This window comes from Saccopteryx bilineata, chromosome 3, assembly GCF_036850765.1.
Source record: "Saccopteryx bilineata isolate mSacBil1 chromosome 3, mSacBil1_pri_phased_curated, whole genome shotgun sequence".
Classification (NCBI taxonomy): domain Eukaryota; kingdom Metazoa; phylum Chordata; class Mammalia; order Chiroptera; family Emballonuridae; genus Saccopteryx; species Saccopteryx bilineata.
Window position 1 is genome coordinate 245,509,866 of NC_089492.1, and position 22,353 is coordinate 245,532,218.

At 39.2% G+C, this 22,353-nt stretch overlaps 1 protein-coding gene across 3 annotated transcripts in view; it reads right to left on the reverse strand.

Annotated features, from left to right (window-relative positions):
- The window catches only part of PRKAA2 (protein kinase AMP-activated catalytic subunit alpha 2), a 75,649-nt gene that overhangs the window by 16,759 nt on the left and 36,537 nt on the right, over nucleotides 1-22,353 (reverse strand). For all 3 annotated transcript variants that reach the window (XM_066269084.1, XM_066269085.1, XM_066269086.1), the window contains 4 exons: nucleotides 5,025-5,118; nucleotides 3,958-4,102; nucleotides 2,162-2,249; nucleotides 572-796 (listed from right to left, as the gene is read on the reverse strand). In XM_066269084.1, coding sequence (XP_066125181.1) covers nucleotides 572-796; nucleotides 2,162-2,249; nucleotides 3,958-4,102; nucleotides 5,025-5,118 — 552 coding nt within the window. The remainder of the gene's footprint in view (nucleotides 1-571; nucleotides 797-2,161; nucleotides 2,250-3,957; nucleotides 4,103-5,024; nucleotides 5,119-22,353) is intronic.

A 22,353-nucleotide genomic window follows, 5' to 3' on the forward strand; every position in this document is an offset into this window, starting at 1 on the left:
GACACTCTCCATTTACCCTTATTTAACTAAAATTTGAGAGAAAGACACACTGGAAAACAGCTAGATGCAAAGTGAGAAGAAAACAATACAAGCATGAACAAAATGTGAAAAGCATGAAAGTGGAAAGAACTAACATTGTCTAGGGAAATTATACATAGAAGTGATTGCACAAAGGAGGTGATATGTGAACAGAATTTCAAAGATGAATAGAAATCCATCAAGTCAAAAAAGGCAGACAAGACATCAGAGGCACAAGGAAACATATAAACAGAGACATGAAGGCATAAAGTATCATATGTTTGAGGAAACTGGAAAAATCCCATGTGTCTAAAGCCCTGGCCAGGTGCAGCAGTGAGTGCAGGAAATGAGACTGCAGGAGAGGTGAGGAGAGCCTTGCTATGAAGAGCCTCTGATGCTTTGCCAGCTCAGCTAGGAAATTTAGGAAACAGTGTGAAATATTTAACAGACAAGTGGCATGATCAGGCTCGTGTATTAAGGAAAGCACAATGTGCATAAAGCACTACAGCAGTTAGTGACACTAGATGTGCACACAGTGGAGAAAAAGGCTCACCTTATGTCTTTGATAGTTGCTCGTTTCAGGGGGTCCACCTGTAGCATGTGCATCAGGAGCGTGGCGACAGAACGATTGAGATATTCTGGGATATAAAACACACCTCCTCGGATCTTCTTAAATAATGTGGGCACGTGCTCATCATCAAATGGCAGGGTGCCACAAAGAAGAGCATACAAGATGACACCGCAGCTCCAGATGTCAACTTCGGGGCCAGCATACAACCTAAGAGAAAAGGTGACAACACGCACCTGAAATGCAAGAGTCACTCACTATACACATGGTATGAACTCGGTCCAGACTGCTTTCAAGGTCTTGAGGAAGCCCATGGCCACTCCTCAGCACTCAATGGTTGTTCCTCATGGAGAATAATTAATTGGTCTAAACCAATTACTATCCAAGTCTTCCAAGAGAAAAGAGGATTTTCATTTTTTTGGCACAAACTCTTTTCACTGAAATTATTAATTCACTAATTAAAAAATATAAAACTTTCTATGATTGATTTTTTATAGAAACATCAAAGTAGATGAGCATAAACTTGGAAAAAAAACAACTCAATACCATAAAGTATATAGGCTAAATCTTTTTACCATGAAACAATTACCAAAAAAATACATTATGTAATAGAATTTCATCTCTGGTATACCTATTTTTAAAATATTTGAGACAGTAAAGTCCCTAATTAATGCTGTGGCAACGTCTTTGACAGTATTCCTCCTGTATCACATCATCCTAAGTATCTGCTACTTTCATTCTAATCACTTGCAAGCTCATGGGTCTAAGATTAGCTTTACTCCAGAAAACCTACGCCTAGAAGGTTATTCCTTTTTCTTTTGACTACGTACAGTATTAAAATTCCTGACAGCACATTACCAAACTCAAAACTGGGTCTGAGTTAACAAAGTAAATCTCTACAATTCCAATTAAAAGAGTGTAATCCATTTCAATAAAAATTGCTGTCCATCTTTTATACTGTTGGTTGTATTGTCCAGGCTCGTACACTTGCTACCCATGATAACACCTTTACTATCATTTCTCTCATAGGATTCTGTTAACTTTTAAAATCAGACATTGGTCTCTGTAGAAGACTTGGGTTTACCATTGCAATCTGCATAAGCATTTTAAAAAACATGCCAATGAAAAAATTACTTGAATAATTACAAAATCTCCAGTTGTGCAGTTGAATTCATGAAATGACATACTGCTCCCCAAAACTGCATTCATCCAAAAGCAAAATATAAAATATTCTATATACTTAGAATATGTAAAATGTCATTAAAGGATCATGTCTACTAAGAAAATAATGGCACTAGCTTAAATTTAGCAAATACTTTATCTGCACTTTTCTAAAATAAAAAAAATCAACATTTGTCATTTTTAATGAAAACATTCTTAAATACATTAATAAAACAAAATTAAAGGTTTAAAAATTGTTTAATATAACTATTCTCTCTTCAAGAATGAAAAAATTAAAGCAATAATTTGTTTCTAGTGCTAAAAATCTTATCTTGTAAAGAGAATGCATAATTAAGCATTATAAGAATGAACAAAAGATTAGAAAAAGCTTACTGTTCGTTGACACATTATTACCTGCCTGAGATTACTTCAGGTGCTGCATAATTTGGAGATCCACAACTTGTTCGCAGAAATTCACCATCTGACATCATATTAGATAAACCTGAAAATAAAAGTAATGTTTACCTGGTGTTAGATATTTCTAAAAGTAGATATAGATAAATATATGAGAAAAAATGTCTTTAATGCTCCATGCATCACACTTTAATTATTTAAAAAAGCAGTGGAAAGCATTTGTTATAAAGAGCTCAGTTTAGAGCGCTCTTACACTATGACAAAAAAGCTAAAACACCATCACATCTGTGATTGAAATTAAATTCCTTCTATAAATAAAAATGTTGATTCACTTCACAAATATGACATTATTCTAACCTATATGAACTTTTCCAAACATAAGAGCATCAAAATATTATTTATCCACTTCTACAGATGAAAGAATGTAGTCTATTATGGTTTTGTTATACTTTCAAAAGCCTTTTTTTTAAAAATTCTCTAAGTAGAAATCAGACAGGCTCCAATTTATAAAGATTATGTTTCAAAAGTTTTTAATTTGGAAAGCTTTAATTTAACATATAATGTAACATAAATAATACATAATAATTCAATGTATTATTTCAAAATAATTATTTTGAAATAATACATTGAATCAAAAATCTAGATGAATTATAGTACTAAATGAGTTCTGTGTTTTAGAGAAGAGAAATAGAGAAAGCAGTTTCCTGGTTTTTAAACATAAGGTACTGACAAAAAATTTAAATAAGCAGTGCTGACCTCTGGGACACTTCCATTTCTCTCTGTAATATATTACTTCCTAGCCTGACCAGGTGGTGGCGCAGTGGATAGAGCGTTGGACTGGGATGCAGAGGACCCAGGTTCGAGACCCCGAGGTCGCCAGCTTGAGCGTGGGCTCATCTGGTTTGAGCAAAAGCCCACCAGCTTGAACCCAAGGTCACTGGCTCGAGCAAGGAGTTACTCAGTCTGCTGAAAGCCCAGTCAAGGCACATATGAGAAAGCAATCAATGAACAACTAAGGTGTTGCAACGCACAATGAAAAACTAATGATTGATGCTTCTCATCTCTCTCCGTTCCTGTCTGTCTGTCCCTGTCTATCCCTCTCTCTGATTCACTCTCTGTCTCTGTAAAAAATAAAAAAAATATATATATATTACTTCCTAATACATTTCCCAAAACACCCTACTATGGCACCCTTTCCAGTTATGTTTACCCCAGAAAGTGTTTGGTGCATAAAAATTACATGTTAGCTTTTCTTCCATCCCTGACAGAAACTCCTATTCTTTTAACCAGTGGTAGATGCTTCCCTGAGACCCCCTGATTCACAGAAGGGCTGTAAAGCTCTAAAACAGCATGCGAATTTTTACGTCTCTCTAAGTCAGCGGTTCTCAACCTGTGGGTCCCGACCCTGGTGGGGGTCAAACGACCAAAACACAGGGGTCACCTAAAGCCAGGGGTCTAAGTGCATTCATCAAAGAAAGTGCCTGTATTTTCAAAGGACTTTGTGGCCCCCACATAAAAACTTCAAAAGAGTTACATTTCAGTGCCTTAGGTATAAATGCAGATTGAATGGCTTACCTTGATGCCTAACCCTCTAACTTCTCTAGAAGTATTTGCTGCACTTTTTAAAAGTATGTTTAAATAAAAAGAACAAGCTGAATTGAAGGCTGTGTAACTAATCCTTTTTTACAGTACAAGATTTACAATGTTGAAGTGGAAAGTTCTTACTTCTTTAAGAATCGATACTAACACTTTGAAAGGCAGCTAGTACACTTCTGAGCAACACTAGGGTTACATACCGAAATCAGCGATCTTGGCATTCATGTGCGCGTCCAACAGCACATTCTCTGGTTTCAGATCTCGGTGAACAACCATATGCCTGTGACAGTAATCCACGGCAGACAGGATCTGCTGAAAGAGTCGCCTGGCTTCCATCTCCTCAACCTATCAGTGTAAAAGAAGCTGCACTAAGAATATTTGAGACATCTATAGCACGAGTTCCAGTTTCATTATCAGCCTAAATATCAATGAGTAAAAGCTCATTAGACTATGCTAGAATTTCCAACAAATCAAACCAAAAACTTGCATTAAAGCTCAACAGGTTTTTCTTTGCTGCTAGGCAGTAATATTTAATTCTCAATTAATATTACTAAATGTGTAAAAGTTTTGGGGAATCGGCAAGTAAAACAATCTAGAATAGAATTTATGGGAAAGTGCTAAGAAAAGAAATAAGTGAAGCTTCAAAATGATGCTGCAGAACAGATTTTTCATTTTGAAATGCATAGGCATCACGCTGGCACCTAAATGGAACTTAGTTTCATTTCAAAGGTATACTTTTTAAGAAAGAAAATATGCCTGACCAGGCAGTGACGCAGCGTACAGACCGTTGGACTGGGATGCAGAAGACCCAGATTCAAGCGCGGGCTCATCGGGCCTGAGCACGGACTCACCAGATTGAGTGCAAGATTGCTGGCTTGAGTGTAGGATCACAGACAGGACCCCATGGTCGCTGGCTTGAAGCCCAAGGTTGCTGACGTGAGCCCAAGGTCACTGGCTTGGGCAAGGGGTCACTCACTCTGCTATAGCCCCCCCCCAATCAAGGCACATAAGAGAAGGCAATCAATGAACATATAAGGAGCTGCAACAAAGAGCCACAACAAAGAACTGATGCTTCTCATCTCTCCCTTCCTGTCTGTCTGTCCCTCTCTCTGTCTCTGTCACACACAAAAAAAGAAAAAAAAAGATAGTATGTCTAATGATCTGTTTTGTTGAGCACTGTTACAAAAGCGACCCCAACTTTAAAACTACCTCACTACTTCCCTCATTTTTAGCTTGGGAATTTATTGTAATAGGCAGTGTTACTCACCCGTCCATGTTTACAGATGTAGTCAAATAATTCACCACCAGACACATATTCCATTACCATAAAAAAGTCTGTTGGAGTGCTGATCACCTGGTATCTTTTTTGTCAACAAATAAAAAAAAAGTTAATAAAAAATATTACTTTATCCAAAATCAACCTGTACATCTATTACAGTATTTTAAGATGGCAACAAATTTATAATGTTATCAAAATAATCAGAGAGCTATAAACATGGAGCTTAACAAAATTCATCCACTTTCTGCAGCCTATGGACTTTCTTCCAGTTGTTCCCATTCATGTTTACAAAATCTCTGAAATCCTTCAATCTTCAACAACTAAGCGAAGCATTAAATTTTTCCACTTAAACAAAACTTGTTTACTCCATGGAGATGAGATAGCATATATTTAAACATAAGTAAAAAGTATTAATGGAAAGCTTAAATGATACTACAGGGATATAATAAAAAAATCCAGAATGTAAACAAATGATCCTTTATTCAACAAATAAACCCTAAGGAAAAATAGAGAGAAAGGAAAAGCTATAGATGAAAGCATAATGACCAGTTATTCTGTACACACTTGTTTTGATTCTGATTTGAACAAACCAACTTTAAAAATCATTTATGAAACAATCAAAAAAGTCTGAATACTGACTGGATGGTTGATAATATTAATTTTTTAGGTTTTAAAATAAACTGTGCTTAAATTATATATATTAAAAAGAAGCCTTTATGTACCAGAATAGATACTAAAGAATTTGCAGGTTAAAAACATAAAATTTGGGATTTGCTTCAAAGTGATTTAGGGTAGAGAAGTGGGGGGGCAGATAAAACAATACACTGACAATGTGGAAGCTGAATGAGAGCAAGATGAGGCTGCATCACTTTACTTCGTATACACCTAAAAATTCCCATAATAAAAATGAAACAGAGGTACATATATGTGCATGAAAGTTTATTTATTTATTTCCAGGAATTCAAAGCAGGGCACATTAAAATTAAAGAACCCTAGCTCTATTTGACAAAATAAATTTTTCCTAAAGACTAAACCTTCCCTCCAAACACACAATTATACAAAAGTGAAAATTCTGAAAAAAAGTAGAACATTGTTTTAACTGAAGTTGCATTTCATACCTATAAATGAACAATTGTTCTACTTTCTAAAATAGGTTTGCTTTGTTTATGAAAGACCTGCCTGATCATGAATGTCTCCTTTACACTGAGTTGCTCTTTAGGGCCACTAAGTCTAGTTGTGCAGTTTTTGCATGGTTTAACGGCACCCCGTGGAAGGCAGCACAGGAGCTGAGAACGGACCCCGATGCCACTCTGTGAGCAGTGCACCTCGATACAGAATGTGTCAGACGCAGGGGAACCTTTGAATAACTAGTCCACCCAGATGAGGCAATGGTGAGGTCAGTAGCTCCTCCCCGTACTGTGGAGCCTAGAGTCTACCCAGGAAGATGGGCATTAAACAAGCATTCTTTCCAAAACACGAATCTGTTCTTCAGTAGATTCCTAATTAGAAATCTTCAAAGGTTTCTCATTGCTCCCAGGAACTGGATTAATCATGCTTCTGTCATCTCTGTAGTTTTGTGTCACCTTTAATTCCCACACTATGGTAATCTATTGCTTTTATTAGTCATGCTGCATTTCCTCTGCCACAGCTCCTTTGTGTAAACTGTTTCTGCTAACCTGGATCCTGTACCATGACCTGTGAGCCACCCTCTAACTGGCTCCTCGTCACCCTTTAAATCTCAGTTTACAGGGCCTTCCTAAATCCAGAGTAAATCCTTTCTGTTCTCACAGAAACATCTCACTCAGCTTCAGAGCATTCACCTCAGTTTCTATTAGACATTTATTATAATGATGATTAGGTTAATGAGTATGCACCTAGCAAAGTATCTACAACAAAGCAAATATTTAAACAAATATGTGAATTAGCACTTTTTAACAATGAGAGCAGCTTGGAGTCACAACCTTGATAATCTGAAACTGAAAAATTACAGCACAATTACAATAAAACTTTAAGCAATAAAACTTCAATTAGCAGAATAAGGTAGGGATAAAGGGAAACAGATTTTTGAAGAAAAAAGTCCTAAGACTTTTTATCAGGAATTTAGTGAAAAAAACAAATTCTAGAATGTGTACTAAGCCTGGCCAGAGAAAGCCAAATCTTTGTGTGCCCTCTAAAATAATCGATCACATTGAAGCATTACAAGAAATTCAATCATGAATCACTCACACGTCATTTTTTTCATACAACTGAAAAGCAAACTAATATACATTAGAAACTTTTTCAGAAATACTATCTTTAATTAAGCAACAACAATAATAATAATAATAATAAAGAAGAAAACTCAAGCATGCAGAAAAATCTAAAGCATTCCCCAGGTGTCCAAGTAGTGTTCATTTTTCAGCAATAGCCATTTAAATAGCATATAAAACTGACCAAAAATAAATCTTTCTAAAGTTAGACAAAAATCAACATTCATGAGTATACCTTTTAGATGATATCTATAGAGATTTAAAAATACTATATAGCAATGTACACAGAATACTTTTCTTCAATTACAGCTCAGTTATGAAGAAATGAAATAGGCCCTGGCCGGTTGGCTCAGCGGTAGAGCGTCGGCCTGGCGTGCGGGGGACCCGGGTTCGATTCCCAGCCAGGGCACATAGGAGAAGCGCCCATTTGCTTCTCCACCGCCCCCCCTCCTCCTTCCTCTCTGTGTCTCTCTTCCCCTCCCGCAGCCAAGGCTCCATTGGAGCAAAGATGGCCCAGGCGCTGGGGATGGCTCCTTGGCCTCTGCCCCAGGCTCTAGAGTGGCTCTGGTCGCCACAGAGCGATGCCCCGGAGGGGCAGAGCATCGCCCCCTGGTGGGCGTGCTAGGTGGATCCTGGTCGGGTGCATGCGGGAGTCTGTCTGACTGTCTCTCCCAATTTCCCGCTTCAGAAAAAAAAAAAAAAAGAAATGAAATAATTATTATCCCTGGTTCATGGCCCTCCTCTTTATTGGTCCACAAATGGTCTGTTTTTATTTATTATTTTTAATGATATAAGTACCTACAAATCCATCATCCCAATGAAATGCCAGGGCCTTTGCATACCTTCCATCTAGCCATACAGTAGTTGTCCCCCACCCCATGAGCTTCTGCTCATCCAAAGTGGCCATCACCCTGCAACCCCTGCTCGTCCTTCCCTTGTTTTCTCTTTTATAGTGTTATTTATACATGTATGTATGTGTGTATGTGTATCACTCTCTCCATATATATGTAAAGTATATAGTCATATGTGCATTTTATTTATTTATTTATTTTCTTTTTTGTGGCAGAGACAGAGAGAGTCAGAGAGAGGGACAGATAGACAGGAAGGGAGAGAGATGAGAAACATCAATTCTTTGTTGCGGTTCCTTAGTTGTTCATTGATTGATTTCTCATATGTGCTCTGACCAGGGGGCTACAGCAGACCGAGTGACCCCTTGCTCAAGCCAGCGACCTTGGGCTCAAGCTGGTGAGCCTTGCACAAACCCCATGAGCCCGCGCTCAAGCTGGCAGCCTCGGGGTTTCGAACCTGGGTCCTCCGCGTCCCAGTCCGACACTCTATCCACTGCACCACTGCCTGGTCAGGCTTATATGTGCATTTTTATTTTAACTTTTCTTAGGTTTTAAAAAAAAGGTATCATTCCATATATAATATTTTAGGACTTGTTTCATTGAGAATCATCACATTGTTGTGTTTGCTATAGTTATTTAATTTGACCACTGTGTAATATTCCTTTGTACTTACTCATTTAGTCTCCTGTCAATGGAGAGGCTATTTCTTCATACAACTTTCCACTAAACAAAAGGATATTTAGGTCATTGCTACAATTTTGCAATTATAAATAGCACTGCTGTGAACATTCCTGTACATGGTAAGATTTTCTCTTTGATATATACCTGTGAGTGAAATTGATGAGTTATAGTTTATATGAATGTCCAATTGTTTCCAAAAAAGAAAAATGTCAACTGTTTTCCAAAGAAATTTTGGCAATACTAAAATATTTAAGAAGGTTGTGTATTTATGTATTCTCCAGACACCATACACATTTCTTATGACATGTTTAATTATGTTTCCTGCCTGTTTTTATTGATTATGCTTTTATTATTTATGTGTGACATATAGAAATTAATATTTTCTATAACATCCTATAAGATAATTACCATGTCCTGGTTCCTAACTTTTTAAAAGTATATATATTTTTCAGTCATCGACTTACATTGAATTTGGCTTTCACTTTTTCTTTCTTCTCTTCTTTTCAAGTGAGAGGAGGGGAGATAGACTACTGCATGTGCCCCACTGGGATCCACCCAGCAACACCCATCTGGGGCCAACGCTCTGCCCATCTGGAGCCATACTGGCTACCATGTCATTTTTAGGACCTGAGGCAGAGGCTCCATGGAGCCATCCTCATTGTCCAGGGCCAGTAAACTCAAACCAATAGAGCCATGGCTGTGGGAAGAGGGGGGAAGAGAGAGAAAAGGGGGAGGGGTGGAGAAGCAGATGGTCGCTTCTCCTGTGTGCCCTAACCTGGAATTGAACCCAGGACATCCACACAACGGGCTGATGCTCTACCACTGAGCCAATCGAACCAGCAGGGCCTTGTCCCCCCCCCCTTTTTTTTTTTTGTATTTTTCTGAAGCTGGAAACGGGGAGAGACAGTCAGACAGACTCCCACATGCGCCCGACCGGGATCCACCCGGGACGCCCACCAGGGGCAACACTCTGCCCACCAGGGGGCGATGCTCTGCCCCTCCGGGGCATCGCTCTACCACGACCAGAGCCACCCCAGCGCCTGGGGCAGAGGCCAAGGAGCCATCCCCAGTACCCGGGCCATCCCTGCTCCAATGGAGCCTTGGCTGCGGGAGGGGAAGAGAGAGACAGAGAGGAAGGAGGGGGGGGGTGGAGAAGCAAATGGGCGCCTCTCCTTTGCGCTCCGGCCAGGAATCGAACCCGGGTCCCCCGCACGCCAGGCCGACGCTCCACCACTGAGCCAACTGGCCAGGGCCTTTTTTTCCCCTTTAACTAAGTCTATATGTAGCTCTAAAGCAGGCGTCCCCAAACTACAGCCCGCGGGCCACAATGTGGCCCCCTGAGGCCTTTTATCCAGCCCCCACTGCACTTCTGGAAGGGGCACCTCTTTTATTGGTGGTCAGTGAGAGGACCACTGTATTTGGCAGCCCTCCAATGGTCTGAGGGACAGTGAACTGGCCCCCTGAGTAAAAAGTTTGGAGACCCCTGCTATAAAGGATAACTAAAAAAATGTATGTATACATACTTATGTAATATTGTTATCAGGCATAAATTTAACAAATCATGAATGGTATCAAATATCCAATCAAGTTTCTTGATTAGCTTATAATGTTTTGTTTTTATAATTTTATTCAATTAGGATTCAAATACAATATATACATTTGGCTGATATGCTCTTATGTTCCTTTTCATTTATAGGTTGCTCCTTTTCTTTTTTATTCCTTTGTTGAAGAAAACCTTTGTTTTTCTGAGAGTCTCATTCTGCTGATCCAGTCTTTATAGTAGCATAATGCATAATTTCTAGCCCCCTTTTAGCTCTAGAGACTTGATCAATTTCAATAGGATACTGTACATGTTGAGCCAAAGGCATATAATGCCCATCTCTCTTTTTTGGGATATTAACAGCCATTGCCAGTCAGAGCCTAGATTTATTAATTCATACTGAAATTTTAAATGCTGGTCAATTTGTATGCCCTAATAATGAACTATTTAAAGCAAATCCTCATCCAAAACCTCCTTCCTCAAACCACTGTCTCTGAAGTGCCGATCACCAGATCACAGTATCCAATACCTTTTCTCAGTATAGCCATTAACCAATCTCCTTGCCAACTTGCCCACATTCTGATTTAGTTTTTTCCCCCACTCTTACTATGGTCATCATTTGGGATATAAATCATACTCATTTAGATAAGTTCCTTGACCTCCTCACCTCTATCTATCTTTTCCTCCTGTGCCCAGCCACACATCTCAGGGTCATATACTGTCTAAGACTAACTCTTCCCATTATGCACTGGATCCCCCCCCGCCACTGCCAACTAAATGACTTGGTTTCTACAATTAGCTCTTCTTTCTCCTGTATCAATTTCTCCCTCTTGACAGTCACTCTCTTTGGCATACAAACATCCTATATCTCCCATCATAAAAATAAAGCCAATTTAGACTCCACATTCCTCTCTAGTTACCAATCATTTCTCTTGTTTTGTTTTTTTTTATAAATTTTTATTAATGGTAATGGGATGACATTAATAAATCAGGGTACATATATTCAAAGAAAACATGTCTAGGTTATTTTGTCATCAAATTATGTTACAAACCCCTCGCCCAAAGTCAGATTGTCCTCCGTCACCCTCTATCTAGTTCTCTGTGCCCCTCCCCCTCCCCCTAACTCTCTCCCTCCCTCCCTTCCATGTCCTCCCTCCCCCCCCCACCCTTGGTAATCACCACACTCTTGTCCATGTCTCTTAGTCTCATTTTTATGTTCCACCAATGTATGGAATCATGTAGTTCTTGTTTTTTTCTGATTTACTTATTTCACTCCTTATAATGTTATCAAGATCCCACCATTTTGCTGTAAATGATCTGATGTCATCATTTCTTATGGCTGAGTAGTATTCCATAGTGTATATGTGCCACATCTTCTTTATCCAGTCTTCTATTGAAGGGCTTTTTGGTTGTTTCCATGTCTTGGCCACTGTGAACAGTGCTGCAATGAACATGGGGCTACATGTGTCTTCACGTATCAATGTTTCTGAGGTTTTGGGGTATATACCCAGTAGAGGGATTGCTGGGTCATAAGGTAGTTCTATTTGCAGTTTTTTGAGGAACCACCATACTTTCCTCCATAATGGTTGTACTACTTTACAGTCCCACCAACAGTGAATGAGGGTTCCTTTTTCTCCACAGCCTCTCCAACATTTGCTATTACCCGTCTTGTTGATAACAGCTAATCTAACAGGAGTGAGGTGGTATCTCATTGTAGTTTTGATTTGCATTTCTCTAATAAATAATGAAGCTGAGGATCTTTTCATATATCTGTTGGCCATTTGTATCTCTTCCTGGGAGAAGTGTCTGTTCATGTCCTCTTCCCATTTTTTTATTGGATTGTTTGTTTGTTTGTTGTTGAGTTTTATGAGTTCTTTGTAAATTTTGGATATTAGGCCCTTATCTGAGCTGTCGTTTGAAAATATCAGTTCCCATATAGTTGGCTGTTTATTTTGATATCGGTTTTTCTTGCTGAGCAAAAACTTTTAATTCTGATGTAGTCCCATTCATTTATCTTTGCCTTCACTTCTCTTGCCATTGGAGTCAAGTTCATAAAATGTTCTTTAAAACCCAGGTCCATGATTTTAGTACCTATGTCTTCTTCTTTTATGTACTTTATTGTTTCAGGTCTTATATTTAGGTCTTTGATCCATTTTGAATTAATTTTAGTACACGGGGACAGGCTGTAGTCGAGTTTCATTCTTTTGCATGTGGCTTTCCAGTTCTCCCAACACCATTTGTTGAAGAGGCTTTCTTTTCTCCATTGTGTGTTGTTGGCCCCTTTATCAAAGATTATTTGACCATATATATGTGGTTTTATTTCTGGGCTTTCTATTCTGTTCCATTGGTCTGAGTGTCTATTTTTTTGCCAATACCATGCTGTTTTGATTATCGTGGCCCTATAATATAGTTTAAAGTCAGGTATTGTAATGCCCCAAGCTTCATTCTTTTTCCTTAGGATTGTTTTGGCTATTCGGGGTTTTTTATAGTTCCATATAAATCTGATGATTTTTTGTTCCATTTCTTTAAAAATTCTCATAGGGATTTTGATGGGAATTGCATTAAATATGTATATTGCTTTGGGTAATATGGCCATTTTGATTATATTTATTCTTCCTATCCAAGAACAAGGAATATTTTTCCATCTCATTGTATCTTTTTCGATTTCCCTTAACAATGCTTTGTAATTTTCATTATATAGGTCCTTTACGTTCTTTATGTTTATTCCTAGGTATTTTATTTTTTTTGTTGCAATCATGAAGGGGATTATTTTTTTGAGTTCGTTTTCTAATATTTCATTGTTGGCATATAGAAAGGCTATGGACTTTTGTATGTTAATTTTGTATCCTGCGACCTTACTGTATTGGTTTATTGTTCCTAATAATATTTTTGTGGAGTCCTTCGGGTTTTCAATGTATAGGGTCATATCATCAGCAAAAAGTGATAGCTTTACTTCTTCTTTTCCGATATGGATGCCTTTTATTTCTTTGTCTTGTCTGATTGCTCTGGCCAGAACTTCTAGCACCACATTGAATAAGAGTGGAGAGAGTGGACAACCCTGTCTTGTTCCTGATTTAAGGTAGAAAGTCCTCAGTTTTATGCCGTTTAATAGGATGTTGGCTGATGGTTTATCATATATGGCCTTTATCATGTTGAGATATTTTCCTTCTATACCCATTTTGTTGAGAGTCTTAAACATAAAATTGTGTTGTATTTTATCAAAAGCCTTTTCTGCATCTATAGATAAGATCATGTGGTTTTTGTTCTTTGTTTTGTTGATATGGTGTATTACGTTAACCGTTTTGCGTATGTTGAACCATCCTTGAGATTCTGGGATGAATCCCACTTGATCATGATGTATTATTTTTTTAATATGTTGTTGTATTCGGTTTGCCAGTATTTTGTTTAGTATTTTAGCATCTGTATTCATTAGAGATATTGGTCTGTAGTTTTCTTTCTTTGTGCCATCCTTGCCAGGTTTTGGTATGAGGGTTATGTTGGCCTCATAAAATGTGTTTGGAAGTATTGCTTCTTCTTCAATTTTTTGGAAGACTTTGAGTAGAATAGGAACCAAGTCTTCTTTGAATGTTTGATAGAATTCACTAGTATAACCGTCTGGGCCTGGACTTTTATTTTGGGGGAGATTTTTAATAGTTTTTTCTATTTCCTCCCTGCTGATTGGTCTGTTTAGGCTTTCTGCTTCTTCATGACTCAGTCTAGGAAGGTTGTATTGTTCTAGGAATTTATCCATTTCTTCTACATTGTTGTATTTGGTGGCATATAATTTTTCATAGTATTCTACAATAATTCTTTGTATTTCTATGATGTCTGTGGTGATCTCTCCTCTTTCATTTTGGATTTTATTTATTTGAGTCCTGTGTCTTTTTTCCTTGGTGAGTCTTGCCAAGGGTTTGTCAATTTTGTTGATCTTTTCAAAGAACCAGCTCCTTGTTTTGATTTTTTCTATAGTTTTTCTGTTCTCTATTTCATTTATTTCTGCTCTGATTTTTATTATCTCCTTTCTTCGGCTGGTTTTGGGTTGTCTTTGTTCTTCTTTTTCTAGTTCCTTAAGGTGTGAAGTTAAGTGGTTTACTTCGGCTCTCTCTTGTTTGTTCATATAGGCCTGAAGTGATATGAACTTTCCTCTTATTACTGCTTTTGCTGCATCCCAGAGATTCTGATATGTCGTATTTTCATTTTCATTTGTCTGTATATATCTTTTGATTTCTGCGCTTATTTCCTCTTTGACCCATTCATTTTTTAGAAGTATGTTGTTTAGTTTCCACATTTTTGTGGGTTTTTCCCCCTCTTTTTTGCAGTTGAATTCTAGTTTCAAGGCTTTATGATCAGAAAATATGCTTGGTACAATTTCAATTTTTCTAAATTTGCTGATATTGTCTTTGTGGCCCAACATATGGTCAATTCTTGAGAATGTTCCATGTACACTAGAGAAAAATGTATACTCGAGGAGAGACAAGATGGCGCTGGAGTAGGCAAACGTACCAGCATCTACCTCCCAGAACCAATGTGGATTACAAACTAATTTTATGAACTATCAACTGGAAAAACCAACTTTGGACTAAACTAAAAGGACTCTTCAACCCAGGAACGCTGAAGAAGCCACCCAGAGACTGGTAGGGAAAGCGGAAACGCGGAGAGGGCTGCCCAGCTTCTCGGAGCGAACGGCAGCAGGGAGAGACTCGCGTGGCGGGAAGTGACTTTAGCAGAGGGGAAAGGGCCCTGAGCCCCAGGAACAAAGCCCCAGCCTGCAGCCCCAGAGCCCAGAAGAAGCATAAGGACAGTATTTAGCTGGAAACAAGTCAGGATACTGTTTGTGAGAGAGTCTGATTTCTCAGACCCAGGATCCTTCTTAAAGGGACCACGCAGAACATCTCTCTCACAAACACTCACCCGGGGCTCCTGGAGACGGAGGGAGAGGGGAGAGAACCACAGTAACAGGAAGAGAGTGCAATCTAGGAGGCATAGGGAGAAACATTTTTGGGAGATAGCCACTCTAACCCCTGGGACGAGTCACTCCCCAAAGCTGAAGTGAATATTTCCCCCGGAAACAGCAATACCAGCAAAGGGAAGCAGGAGAGCAGCCAAACAAGCTCCCCCGCGGCATTCAGAGCAGAGTCACATAGAAGGAGGGAGCTTTCGGGTCTACGGTAGTGAGTCTTAGGGTCCGAGCTGCAACGCACCCACCCACACGGCTGAGGGCGCACCGGAGAGCGGGCGGCAGCGGGAGACAAAAGCGCGGTTCTGCTGGCAGGGGCGGAAGCCGGCTGGCCACCAGTGGGCTCAGGTGTGAGCTCAATCTTGCCCGGCTAGGGAGAAGGGGGCGTGCAAAAGCGGCTAAGCTCAGCTGCCGGCAGCCTGTAATCCAGCCTCCGGGAGAAGGGCGGGAAACCCAGAAAGGGTAGAAACCAGCCCCGGAGCAAGGGCAGAGGAGCACATCCCTGCCCCGCCTGTGCAACCCAGGCTTGCGGTCTGACTTGGTAGCAGGCTCCTCCCGCGGGGGTGGAGCCAAAAGCCCAGAAGAGGCAGAGTTCCGCTACGAAGCTGAGCTTGGGCACGCAGCCTTTCCTGGTGGTAGAGCCAAGGCTAGCAGCTGTTCCTTGAGTGGGATCATCCTGCAAAGGCAGGGCGAAAGCTCAGAAACAGGCGGAGACCCGCAGCTGAGCAAAGGTGCTCGCCAGTGCCCTCAGGACCGAGCATAACATCACACATGGGGGCGGGGAAAACCAACCCTTGTGCACCCGAGCACGTGATCACAGCCACTCTCGTGAAGAGAAAATGCGGAGGCAGAGAAATACAACACAAATAAACCAAGAGAAATCCCCAGAAAAGGACCTAAGTGAATCAGATATAACCAAATTACCAGATGCAGAGTTTAAAATAACGATTGTTAGGATGCTCAAAGATACTAGAACCACCATAGATGGCCATTACGAAAACCTAAATAAAGAGATAACAAATATAAAAAAGGACATTGAAATAATAAAAAAGAATCAGACAGAAATGACAAATACAATATCTGAAATAAAGAATACAATGGAAGGAATTAAAAGCAGGATGGATGAAGCAGAGAATCGAATCAGTGAGTTAGAGGACACAATAAATAAAGGTATGGAAGCAGAGCAGAAAAAAGAAAAGAGACTCAAAAAGTCTGAGGAAACTCTAAGAGAGCTCTGTGACAACATGAAGAGAAATAACATCCGCATCATAGGGGTTCCTGAAGAAGAAGAGAAAGAACAAGGGATAGAGACTTTGTTCAAACATATTATAGCGGAAAAATTCCCCCAATTAAGGCAGGAAAATATTTCACATGTTCAGGAAGCACAGAGAACTCCATTAAGGAGAAATCCAAAGAAACCAACACCAAGACACATCATAATTAAATTACCAAAGCTAAATGATAAAGAGAAAATATTAAAAGCTGCTAGAGAAAAAAAGACAATCGCCTACAAAGGAGCCCCCATAAGGATGACTTCTGACTTCTCAACAGAAACACTTGAGGCCAGAAGGGAATGGCAAGAAATATTCAAAGTAATGCAGAACAAGAACCTACAACCAAGACTACTTTATCCAGCAAGGCTATCATTTAAAATGAAGGAGAAATAAAAAGCTTTACAGACAAAAAAAAACTAAAGGATTTCACTACAACCAAACCAAGGCTGCAAGAAATGCTAAGGGACGTGTTGTAAACAGATCAAAGGAAAAAAAGAATATAGCAAAAGAGAAAAACAGTTTTAAAGAAAAAAAATGGCAATAAACAATTACATATCAGTAATAACCTTAAATGTTAATGGATTAAATGATCCGATCAAGAGACATAGGGTAGCTGCGTGGATAAGAAAACAGGACCCATACATATGCTGTCTACAAGAGACACACCTTAAATCAAAAAGATGCACACAGACTGAAGATGAAAGGATGGAAAAAAATATTTCACGCAAATGGAAATGAAAAAAAAGCTGGGGTAGCAATACTTATATCAGACAAAATGGACTTTAGAACAAAGACCATAGTTAGAGATAAAGAAGGTCACTACATAATGATAAAGGGAGCAATACAAAAGGAAGATATAACCATTATAAATATCTACGCACCTAATATAGGAGCACCTAAATATATAAAGCAGACTTTGATAGACTTAAAGGGCGAGATCAACAGGAATACTATAATAGTAGGAGATTTCAATACCCCATTAACATCATTAGATAGGTCCTCAAGAAAGAAAATTAACAAAGAAACAGCAGACTTAAAGGACATATTAGATGAACTCGATTTAATAGATATCTTCAGAACCTTTCACCCTAAAAGAGCAGAATATACATTCTTTTCAAGCGCTCATGGGACATTCTCTAGAATAGACCACATGTTAGGGCACAAAAGCGGCCTCAACAAATTTAAGAAGATTGAAATCATATCGAACACTTTCTCTGATCACAATGGCATTAAACTAGAAATCAACCACAATAGAAAAATTGAAAAACATTCAAACACTTGGAAACTAAATAGCACGTTATTAAACAATGAATGGGTTAACATTGAGATCAAAGAAGAAATTAAAAAATTACTAGAAACAAACGATAATAAGCATACATCAACTCAAAATTTATGGGACACAGCAAAAGCAGTCCTGAGAGGGAAGTTTATAGCATTACAGGCATACCTCAAGAAGCTAGAAAAAGCTCAAATTAACAACTTAACCCTGCATCTAAAAGAACTAGAAAAAGAACAGCAAGTAAAGCCCAGAGCTAGTAGAAGGAAGGAAATAATAAAGATCAGAGCAGAAATAAGTGACATAGAGGCTAAAGAAACAATACAGAGGATCAATGAAACCAGGAGCTGGTTCTTTGAAAAGGTAAACAAGATCGATGAACCCTTAACAAGACTCACCAAGAAAAAAAGAGAGAGGACTCAAATAAATAAAATTAGAAACGAGAGTGGAGAAATAACAACTGACACAACAGAAATACAAAATATTGTAAGAAAATACTATGAAGAACTGTACGCCAAAAAACTAGACAACTTAGATGAAATGGACAAATTCCTTGAATCATATAATCTTCCAAAAATCAATCTGGAAGAATCAGAAAACCTAAACAGACCAATTACAACAAACGAGATTGAAACAGCTATCAAAAAACTCCCAAAAAAGAAAAGTCCTGGGCCTGATGGCTTCACAAGTGAATTCTACCAAATATTCAAAGAAGAACTAACTCCTAGCCTTCTCAAGCTATTTCAAAAAATTCAAGAGGAAGGAAGACTTCCAAACTCCTTTTATGAGGCGAGCATAATTCTGATTCCAAAACCAGGCAAAGACAACACAAAAAAAGAAAATTATAGGCCAATATCCCTGATGAACTTAGATGCAAAAATCCTCAATAAAATATTAGCAAACCGGATCCAGCAATATATGGAAAAAATCATACACCATGATCAAGTAGGATTTATTCTTGGGAGGCAAGGCTGGTACAATATTCGCAAATCAATCAATGTGATTCATCACATAAACAAAAGAAAGGAGAAAAACCACATGATAATTTCAATAGATGCAGAAAAAGCATTTGATAAAGTCCAGCACCCATTCATGATCAAAACTCTCAGCAAAGTGGGAATACAGGGAACATACCTCAACATGATAAAGGCCATCTATGACAAACCCACAGCCAACATAATACTCAATGGGCAAAAATTAAAAGCTATCCCCTTAAGATCAGGAACAAGGCAGGGTTGCCCCCTTTCACCACTCTTATTCAACATAGTTCTGGAAGTCCTCGCCACAGCAATCAGACAAGAAAAAGAAATAAAAGGCATCCAAATTGGAAAAGAAGAAGTAAAACTATCATTATTTGCAGATGACATGATATTGTATATAGAAAACCCTAAAGTTTCAGTCAAAAAACTACTAGACCTTATAAAAGAATTTGGCAAGGTGGCAGGATATAAAATCAATACTCAGAAATCAGAGGCATTTTTATACACTAACAATGAACTGTCAGAAAGAGAAATCAGGGAATCAATCCCCTTTACCATTGCAACCAAAAAAATAAAGTACCTAGGAATAAATCTAACCAAGGAGATTAAAGACTTGTACTCAGAAAATTATAAAACATTGATAAAAGAAATCAGGGAAGATACGAATAAGTGGAGGCATATACCGTGCTCATGGTTAGGAAGAATAAACATCATTAAAATGTCTATATTACCCAAAGCAATTTATAAATTCAATGCAATACCAATGAAAATACCAATGACTTACTTCAAAGACATAGAACACATATTCCAAAAATTTATATGGAACCAAAAAAGAACACGAATAGCCTCAGCAATCCTGAAAAGGAAGAAAAAAGCGGCAGGTATTACACTTCCAGATATCAAGTTATATTATAAGGCCATTGTACTCAAAACAGCATGGTACTGGCATAAGAACAGGCACATAGATCAATGGAACAGAACAGAGAACTCAGAAATAAACCCACAGCTCTATGGACAACTGATATTTGACAAAGGAGGTAAGACAATACAATGGAGTAAAGACAGCCTCTTCAACAAATGGTGTTGGGAAAACTGGACAGCTACCTGCAAAAAAATGAAACTAGACCACCAACTTACACCACTCACAAAAATAAACTCAAAATGGATAAAAGACTTGAATGTAAGCCATGAAACCATAAGCATTTTAGAAGAAAACATAGGCAGTAAGCTCTCTGACATCTCTCGCAGCAATATATTTGCTGATTTGTCTCCACAGGCAAGTGAAATAAAAGACAGAATAAACAAATGGGACTTTATCAAACTAAAAAGCTTCTGCACAGCTAAAGACAATAAGAACAGAATAAAAAGACAAACTACACAATGGGAGAATATATTTGACATAGCGTCTGATAAGGGGTTAATAACCAAAATTTATAAAGAACTTGTAAAACTTAATACCAGGAAGACAAACAATCCAATCCAAAAATGGGCAAAAGAAATGAATAGACATTTCTCCAAAGAGGACACACAGATGGCCAATAGGCATATGAAAAAATGTTCAACATCATTAATGATTAGAGAAATGCAAATTAAAACCACAATGAGATATCACCTCACACCAGTCAGAATGGCGCTCATCAATAAAACAACACAGAATAAGTGCTGGCGAGGATGTGGAGAAAAGGGAACCCTCCTGCACTGCTGGTGGGAATGCAGACTGGTGCAGCCACTGTGGAAAACAGTATGGAGATACCTCAAGAAATTAAAAATCGAACTGCCTTTTGACCCAGCTATACCACTGTTAGGAATATACCCCAAGAACACCATAGCACTGTCTGAAAAGAAGAAATGCACCCCCATGTTTATGGCAGCATTGTTCACAATAGCAAAGATTTGGAAACAGCCCAAGTGTCCATCAGAGGATGAGTGGATTAAAAAGCTTTGGTATATATATACTATGGAATACTACTCAGCCATAAGAAATGATGACATAGGATCTTTTACAACAACATGGATGGGCCTTGATAACATTATACTGAGTGAAAGAAGTAAATCAGAAAAAACTAAGAACTATATGTTTCCACACATAGGTGGGACATAAAGATGAGACTCAGAGACATGAACAACAGTGTTGGGGTTACAGGGTGGGGGTAGGAGAGGGAGGGGGTTGGGGGAGGGGAGGGGCACAAAGATCATGGCTTTTCAGCATTGGCCATATTCCCCCCTTAATCTATAGACAGACAGCAAATATTTACGTATGGTGTTCCCACTATAAAGACTGCTGTCTTAGGGACAAATGCTGACAAACTATTTCAGCAGTTCCTCCTTCTTCAAAGTCTTATATGTAAACATAGAGCTCCATGTTTCATAGGACATACTCAAGCTCACTCCATGCTTCCTGGTGCTTTAGCACAAGGGAATCCCCCCCCCCTTTTCTTTTTTTTTTTTGTATTTTTTTTTTGTATTTTTTTTTTTTGTATTTTTTCTTTTATTTATTTATTTTTTGTATATTTCTGAGGATGGGGATGGGGGGAGGCAAGCAGACAGACTCCTGCATGCGCCTGACTGGGATCCACCTGGCATGCCTAGCGGGGGGAATGCTCTGCCCATCTGGGATGTTGCTCTGTTACAACCGGAGTCATTCTAGCAACTGGGGCGGAGGCCATGGGGCCATCCTTAGTGCCCAGGGTGGATTTGCTCCAGTGGAGCCTTGGCTGTGGGCGGGAGGAGAGGGACCAGGAGGGGGGAGAGGGGGAGGGGTGGAGAGGTAGATGAGCGCTTCTCCTGTGTGCTCTGGCCGGGAATCGAACCCGGGAATCCTGCACACCAGGCCAATGACTCCGACGGGTCTACCATATCATGCTTTTAACTTAAAAAAAAAAAAATTTACATTTCTTTTGAAAGCTGATGAACAGGAGACACCAAATCTACCTTCTTTATTAGATCTAGCTAATAACACTGTTCTGTCTTTTTTCCAAATAGCTCCAGATATATGGAAAAGATTTATATAGGCGGATGGGGATCCTCAAACCCCTCAGCGAGATCTTCTGAGAATGGCTTTTAAGATACCTAGAGGCAGAAAAAGCCCAATAGAGATCAGGGGGAACTACCAGCTTTTAGGATACACCCTTAAAGGCTCCAGCACCCCAAAGGGGTCTCATAGGATGCCATCTGGGTCCTGCTTCAATAGTGGAAAGGAAGGTCATTGAGCTAAAGCCTGCCAGGCTTACACACCTCTGCTGTGAGGAAACAGGGACACTGGAAGGTGGGCTTCCCCCTTGCTCCTCTAAGGGAGGGTTCAGTCTCTTCCAGGCCTGCTCCAGCCACCTATGACCTAACCTTGCCCAGAATGCTGGGGTTTCCCACTGAAGGCTGAAGGTGCCCAGGGCCGTCGACCCCATCTATGACACTGTGGACGAGCCTAGGGTATTTCTTCCAAGAAGCAGGTAAACTGATCTCATTTGCACAAGGGCCACTTAACTATGTTTTGCCTGAATAGTCAGGTTCTTTAT